At 59.2% G+C, this 7,652-nt stretch overlaps 1 protein-coding gene across 1 annotated transcript in view; it reads left to right on the plus strand.

Annotated features, from left to right (window-relative positions):
- The window catches only part of ULK1 (unc-51 like autophagy activating kinase 1), a 23,145-nt gene extending 17,312 nt beyond the window's left edge, over positions 1-5,833 (plus strand). The window contains 10 exon segments of the mRNA XM_010852521.1: positions 486-534; positions 639-853; positions 1,138-1,247; positions 1,334-1,477; positions 1,913-2,106; positions 2,204-2,376; positions 2,463-2,581; positions 2,922-3,079; positions 3,918-4,053; positions 4,138-5,833. Coding sequence (XP_010850823.1) covers positions 486-534; positions 639-853; positions 1,138-1,247; positions 1,334-1,477; positions 1,913-2,106; positions 2,204-2,376; positions 2,463-2,581; positions 2,922-3,079; positions 3,918-4,053; positions 4,138-4,193 — 1,354 coding nt within the window. The 3' untranslated portion in view covers positions 4,194-5,833.
- The last annotated feature ends 1,819 nt before the right edge of the window (positions 5,834-7,652 follow it).

The following is a 7,652-nucleotide window of genomic DNA, read 5'->3' on the forward strand; positions in this document are numbered from 1 at the left end:
CCCAGACCTCCAGGGGGTGGGTGGGAGTGACGCTGTACTTCTCCCACGTGCCTGGGCCACTGGGCTTTCTCCCTGGTGGGATTCCCGCAGGACATGAGGGTCCCCAGAAGCTGGAGGTGGGGCCTGCGTGCTCCAGCACAGCCGGGCCTGCCCTCTGCGCCCAGATCTTCTGCACCAGCTGGTAGCTGACTCCATAAATCTCCCCATTTACACGCGGAGTGCTGCGATGAAGACTGGCCCCAAAGGCACAACATTTCTTGGCCCTTGATGGGAAGTATCCTGACCCTGGTCCAGGGTCCAGAGCACCAGAGAACCTAAGCTGCCGCAATGGACAGATGATTTAGTTCAGCCCTTGCTTCAGTTTCCTGTCTGTGAAATGGGGCTAGTACCTGCAGCCGCCTGATGGTGTCTGTGTGAGGGCATAGGTGCACACGTGTGTGCCCAGCATGGTACATGTCTGCATGTGTGCCTTTGCTCCAGCACAGGACGGAGTCAGCCACACACAAGTCTCACTTCTTTGCTGTGAAGACTTGGGTCAGTGAGGGTTGGGCCTTTGCGGAGGCGTGGGGCCTTGCAGATTCAGGCCAGCACTGCTGACCCTGTCAGGATGTTAGCGTTACCATGCGGGTCATCCTCAGCACCTTCCCTGCCCCTCCTAGACTGTGCCCGCGTTCGAGTTCACCAAGACCCCCAGCTCCCAGAACCTGCTGACCCTCCTGGCCCGGCAAGGCGTGGTCATGACGCCGCCACGGAACCGGACGCTCCCCGACCTCTCCGAGGCAGGGCCCTTCCAGGGGCAGCAACTGGGCCCCGGCCTGCGGCCCACCGAGGACACCAAGGGCCCCTTCGGAAGGTGAGTGTTGAGGATTCCCCCAACACTGCCTGGGGAGTTGCGGCGCGGCCTACCTGCTGTTTGCCTGCCCCGCACTCCCTCCACCACCGCTTCTGAGCCTCAGTTTGCACATCTGTTCAATGGGTGACAGTAACTGCCTGGAATGGGCAGGGCTGGGCTTGCTGACCAGACTGTGAGGTTCCCCAGGCCCTGCCTGTGGGGTGTAGGGGGCCAGCCCTGGGAAGTGGGTAGACTGGTACCCCCAGGGCGGCTCATGGCACCTCATACCACCCTTCACCCTGCAGGTCCCTCAGCACCGGCCGCCTCACAGATCTGCTCCTTAAGGCTGCGTTTGGGACGCAGGCTCCCGACTCAGGCAGCACGGACAGCCTGCAGGAGAAGCCCATGGAGATTGGTGCGCCAGAGGGGTCGGTGGGGAGCTCTCTGGGAAGTGGGGGGCCGTGGCGGGAGGAACCTGAGTGCCTCTTCTCACTCCCCCAGCGCCCTCTGCTGGCTTCGGAGGGAACCTGCACCCAGGAGCTCGTGCTGGGGGCGCCAGCAGCCCTTCCCCCGTAGTGTTCACAGTGGGCTCGCCCCCCAGCGGGACCACGCCACCCCAGGGCCCCCGCACGACCATGTTCTCAGGTGAGGACTGTCTGGTGGCCTCAAAGCTGCAGTGAGTCAGTGGCCCACGCCGTCCTTCAGGAAGCGGGAGGGCGGTGGCTGACAGCACCAGTGCAGCAGGGGTGATACCCTGGGCACCGGGGCACCACCCCCACGCTGAGGCCCTGGGAGGGTCCTCCCGGGAGGGTCAGGGGTCTAGGGCTCAGCGCTGCCTCTGGGCGGGCACAGGTCATACAGACAGGCCTCTGCAACCCCAGCTTCTGAACTCGAGGGTCCCACCTACAGTGGACAGTGGACGGAGGCCTGGGAGTGGTGAGGCCTCCACTGTGGGCTCTACTCCCTGGAGGGAGAGCAGCCGGGTGGTGGGGACCAGACTTGTGTCTCAGAGTGGCAGAAGATTGGTGGGGAAGGGGCAGCCGTGGTGGGGGCCCCTGCTCACCAGCCCTCTCCCCACAGTGGGCTCCTCCAGCTCCCTCAGCTCGGCCGGCTCCTCCTCCGCCCGCCACCTGGCGCCCGGGGCCTACAGCGAGGCCACCCTCGAGGTCCCCGCCCCCGGCCACTGCTGCAGCTTTGCCGACCCTGTCACCGCCAACCTGGAGGGGGCCGTGACCTTCGAGGCCCCCGACCTCCCTGAGGAGACCCTGATGGAGGTGAGAGCTGGGGCTGGGATGAGGCCCAGCATGATCTCTGGGCAGGGCTGGTCACAGGGTTGTCAAGGTCCGTCGCTCAGCCGCCCCGTCTCCCCAGCAAGAGCACACGGAGATCCTGCACAGCCTGCGCTTCACGCTCGTCTTTGTCCAGCACATCCTGGAGATCGCGGCTCTGAAGGGCAGCGCCAGCGAGGCGGCCGGGGGGCCTGAGGACCAGCTGCAGGAGAGCGTGGTGGCCGACCAGATCAGCCTGCTGAGCCGCGAGTGGGGGTGGGTGTGCCCAGTGGGTGCCCAGCGGGGAGGCCGCCTGGGGCATGGGCCCCCCAGCCCCCTGACACATCCGTGCCGCCCTCCAGTTTTGCAGAGCAGCTGGTGCTTTACCTGAAGGTGGCCGAGCTCCTGTCCTCGGGCCTGCAGACCGCCATCGACCAGATCCGGGCCGGCAAGCTCTGCCTGTCGTCCACCGTGAAGCAAGGTGAGGGCGGATGGCTCGGGCTCCCAGCAGGGTCGGGGCAGGAGGCTGTGAGCTCGTGGGGAAGACAGGGAGGGTGAGGTGATGCGGGAGGCCTTTCTAAGGTTACCTGGTGCAGGCCCCACCCAGGTGGGATAACGGCCAAGGGGATAGTAGAAGGCCAGGTGCAAAGGCCCCGAAGCAGGGCCCTGTGTCTGGGGGTGGGAAGGCACAGTGTGCATTGCTGGGGCAGAATGCATAGGAGATGGAGTCAGAAAGCTGCCCCGGGGGTGGAGTGAGGGGCTTTTTGCCCGTTGGTCCCCACTCCTGCAGTCAGCCTGAGCTGCAAGGTCCCCTCCTGCAGTGGTGCGGAAACTGAACGAGCTGTACAAGACCAGCGTGGTGTCCTGCCAAAGCCTGAGCCTGCGGCTGCAGCGCTTCTTCCTGGACAAGCAGCGGCTCCTGGACCGCATCCAGAGCGTCACTGCCGAGAAGCTCATCTTTAGCCACGCAGTGCAGACGGTACGACCTGCGGGACCCCGCGTGGGGAGGAGCTGGGAGAGCGGGCCAAGGAGTGGGCAGGGCTGTTTGATGGCCACAGCTCTGCCAGACTGCAGAGGGCGTTGCTCCACCATGCTGTCTACTCTGCCAACCAGTGATACACAGGCCCCGCTCCAGCCCCAGCAAGGAGCCCAGAGCTCACCTGAGCTTAAGCCCCACAGTGTGACTCCATCGTCCAAGTGTATCTCTGGTCACACCCCTCTCTAAACTCAGTTTCCTTACCAGGAAAACAGGGGACCTCGTTTTCAAGTCTCTTTACAGGTGAGTTGGTTTCTTCTGCAGTAGAAGAAACCTGTGCAGGCAGGCCAGCTCGGAAGACACAGCGTGAAGACAGCTGGGGGCGTAGAGGGGCCCTGCTCAGTGTTCTGCCTCTGTTGCTCTCCAAAACGAGTGGCTTCTAAGGCAATCTCTGTTTTTTGAAAGAAGTCACTTGTAGTAAAAGCAATGTTTGAATAAACATTTGGGAAAAGTCTGCCTTCTCATCCCCAAACTCCTGGGGTGACCATTGCTAAGCTATGCCGTCGCTGGCCCACACTGATAGTGACTGGGACCAGGTCCGAGGGAGCCTTCTCCCCAGTGGCAGTGCTGACCTGGGAGCAGAGCTAGCCACCCTCGGGGTCTGATCTGCAACCCCGACTGCCTGAGGTGAGTGGGCATCTGTTTAGGCCTCATGTGACTTGGACGGTGCCCGCACCACCCTGCCCCGTCACTCATGCCCTCCAGCCTGCAGGCAGTCAGCTCCAGGTCCTCCTACCCTGTTGGGGGGCAGCCAGACCCAGCCTCCACCCTCGCCCGGCAGGTGCAGTCGGCCGCCCTGGATGAGATGTTCCACCGCCGGGAGGACTGTGTCCAGCGCTACCACAAGGCCCTGCTGCTCATGGAGGGGCTGCAGCAGATTCTCACGGACCAGGCGGACGTGGAGAACATCGCCAAGTGTCAGTGCCACTGGGCCTGGGGGAGCGGGGGGGAGCAGCTGGGCACCCGCTCACTGGGTACCCTCTCTCCCTCCCTCGCTGCAGGCAAGCTGTGCATTGAGCGGAGACTCTCGGCCCTGCTGACCGGCATCTGTGCCTGACCTCTTGGAGGCCCGGCCTGTTGTGCCGAAAGGACTGGACCTTCTCTGCAGATCCATGGGGCGGGGAGCAGTGTGCTGGCCAGGCCGAAAGAGACAAGCCTGTGGCCTTGACACTGCTCGCTGGTGCTGGGGAAAGCACCTCGGCTCCCCACCCAGCGGCCAGAGCCAGGCCTCAAGCCACGTCTCCATCTCCTGGGCTCCTCGGCCATGGACTTCAGGGCGGTGGAGGGCCCCACCCAGAACCTCAGCACAGGCCAGTCCCTTGGCCTGGCTGACAGGCAGAACTCCTAGCCCAGCCAGCGATCTGAACTTCTCTCTCGGCTGCCTCGATGGCAGGTGGGGATGCGTGGGCATCCCCCGACCCCACCCAGACCCCAGGGCTGTCATGCTGAAGACAGAGGCCCTGAGACCATGATGCCCACTCAAGCCAAAGCCGCCAGGCCTGCCCAGTGGATCCACCCAGGAAAAGGTGTATCCTCCTGGCTCCCTCCTCTGCCCTTCCCTGAGACCACCACCCAGCTTTGTGAATCACCCAGCACTTTATGCAGGCGGACTGGACCCGGGGCTGCCACCCGGTCCCGGCTGTTGCACTATGAGGCGTGTGTGCACACCCGTATTCTCGTGTACGTGTATAAACAGCCCCACGAGCACATGTGCTATGCCCGCCACCCGGGACCCTCTTCGGGAAACAGCCGTCTTATTTAAATGTTCTTTTAGGGACGGACAGTACGAAGCACCGAGCTTCCAAAACCCAGCACAGACGTTGCAGTCTTTCACATTTTTCTCCTAAAACGTGTCTTATTTTCTGTAACTCTTTTTTTTTTTTCAAGAAAACTCATACGAGTTGATGTTTTGTTTTGAAAGGGTGGGAGCAGGGCAGGGACGGCCTCGGCAGCAATGCCAAGACCTGGGGGGGCTATGGTGCTGGGCGCGTGCGGTCTGCGCTTAGCTGTCTGCCCTACCCTCGCCCTCGTTTCCTGCCTGAAGATGGTGGGCAGGTGATGACCGTATTTGTGCAAAAGCCTCCCAGTCCAGCTTTCACAGTAGGTTTTAACATTAAGTCACCCCACACACACCCAGGTCCTGGCCATATTTGGGGGGTTGGCGGAAAAGCCCTCTTCTAGGCCCTAGGGTGCCCTTCCTTGATCTGCCAGCCCTGCCCAACTTCTCTCAAACCTGTTCACAAGGATGCAGAGGGGGCCCCAGTCCATCACCCACAGCTTTGAGGTCTCACCCCAGGCCTAGGTGAAGACCCTCATTTTCTCTCTCGGTGATACTTGAAATCTTGCCTCCATGCTTGGACCTAAAAGCAAGCAGGCCTGGGACCCCTTTCTGTCTCATCACCAGTGACTTGAGTTTCTCCTCCAATGCAGAATGTGTTCGTATTTATTGCTTTATGATCAGCTGGAATCAGGGCCACTGGGAGGCCAGCGCCATGGGAGTAGCCACTCGCAGCTCTGTTCGCTGTCAGCCTCCCAGGGCACAGGGTGCGTGCTGCCAGCCCGTCCTGTTCTCCATGACACAGCTCTCCTCTCAATCTACCTTAAGAGACGTTTCGTGTGACCCCCACCCCCACACACACACCGTTATGTTAAATTGTGTAATATCAATTTAAGGAAATAAACATCTGGATTTGTTGAGCTGCTGTTACTGATGGTTTGTCACTGTCTTGTTCTGTCACCTCCTTTCTTGGCCCCCCTATCCCCATGTCCAGCAGCATCACCTGGCGACTGGGGATCAGGCTCAAGGCAAGGCTGAGGAGCTCAGTCTTCTGGGGGTTCACCAGCCGCCAAACCGTAACAGCAGCCACAGCATTTCCATCCCAGGAGGGTCCCCCGCTCCACATCGGTGTGGGTGTGAGAGGCTGTGGTTTTGATTTGCACTATCCTCATGGTTAGTGACCCCAAGTGTCTTCTCACAGGTTTGTCAGCAATTTCTACATCTTTTCTATTTTAAGTTCCTTACCCATCCTTGAATTGGATGGTTTCTCTATTGTTGAGTGGTAAGGTTTGCATTTTTAGACTACATATTGTTTCAATAGGTTAAAAATAATTCATTAAGTTACCAAAGAGGCTAACCACAATGTGAGACGAAAGTTCCTGGAAAGGTAGCGTTAAGAGGAAGTGGAAGGTGGGGCCCCTAAAGGTCGGGTCCCAGCAGGGCTGCTCCAGTCTGGCTTCCTGGAGTGCGTGCTCCCTTCTCTGTAGACAGGAAGGGTCGTGCTGGCAGAGAGGCAGCCCCTTCCGTTCTGTGGGGCTCCCCCGTATGTTAGAAACGCCAAAAGAGCATTAAGACAACCATGGCGTTTTGTTGTCACTTTAATAAACTTCATTTCAGCAGTTTCAGGTTCACAGAAACATTGTGCAGGAAGTACAGAGAACTCGCACATACTTCTCCCTCTCCTGCTTTGCCCCCTTCACTGCCCCATTAATAACTTGCACCGGTGGGATTCATCTGTTAACCATTGTTGAACCGGCACCAACACGTCATCACCCAGAGTCCACGGTTTATGTTGTGATTCGCTCTTGGTGCACATGCTGTGGGTTTGGACACGTGTAAAGTGATGTACCATTTCAGTATCATTTCACTGCCCTTGTTCATTCCACCAATGTCAATCCCTGTCCCTTTACTGTCTCCATAATTTTGCCTCTTCCAGAATGCTGGAATCATACAGTGTGCAGTTTATTCAGAGTGGCTTCTTCATGTCTTTTCATGGCTTGATGGCTCATTTCTTTTCAGTGCTGAATGATACCGTCTAGAGGTACCAAGTTTATTTATCTGTTCACCTACCAAAGGATGTCCTCTGGCTTCTCAGTGTCAGTATTTATAGGTGAAGCTGCTATAAATATCCCTGTGCAGGAGCCTGACAGTAAAGAGGGCCCAGGAGAATTGGCTAGGCCTGGGGGTGCAGCAAGCACACAGGAGGGACTGGCTTTCTTTCTGTAGACCTTGCATTGCACGTTCCTGGCATGCTCACAGGGACCCTCAGCCAGGAGGCCCAACTCAGGGGCCTGTCCCACTTCAAACTGTCCCCTGGGCACCTATCCCAACCTCACAGGCTTCAATGTGTACTCTGACATAGGTCAGAGATGGCGAGATCAGAGCTGCTGGCATCGAGAGAGCAGGCATGCTTGGTGCTGCCATGGCCGGTTTGCAGGAAGCCGCCTCTGTGGCCTTTTCCTTTCATTCTGTCTCACCTGATGCAGGACCTGAGAGCAGGGCCCCAGGCTTCTATGGTCCCCACCTGTTAACTCAGGCCCCCTGCCCCCAGGCACAACTCAGGGTCTTGGACCTGCCCCTGAGACTGCCTTCACCCTGCCCGGGGTTTCCATTGCAGCAGAGTGGGCTTCTTGGTTCACTCGGGCAGGGAGAGGCTGACTGATCTCCAGGACACAACCCAAAGTCCCCATCATTGAATTTCAACAGCTCTCCTCAGCAGCTCTAGTTCCTCTGCCATTT

Source organism: Bison bison, unplaced genomic scaffold (assembly GCF_000754665.1).
Source record: "Bison bison bison isolate TAMUID 2011002044 unplaced genomic scaffold, Bison_UMD1.0 scf7180017864312, whole genome shotgun sequence".
Classification (NCBI taxonomy): domain Eukaryota; kingdom Metazoa; phylum Chordata; class Mammalia; order Artiodactyla; family Bovidae; genus Bison; species Bison bison.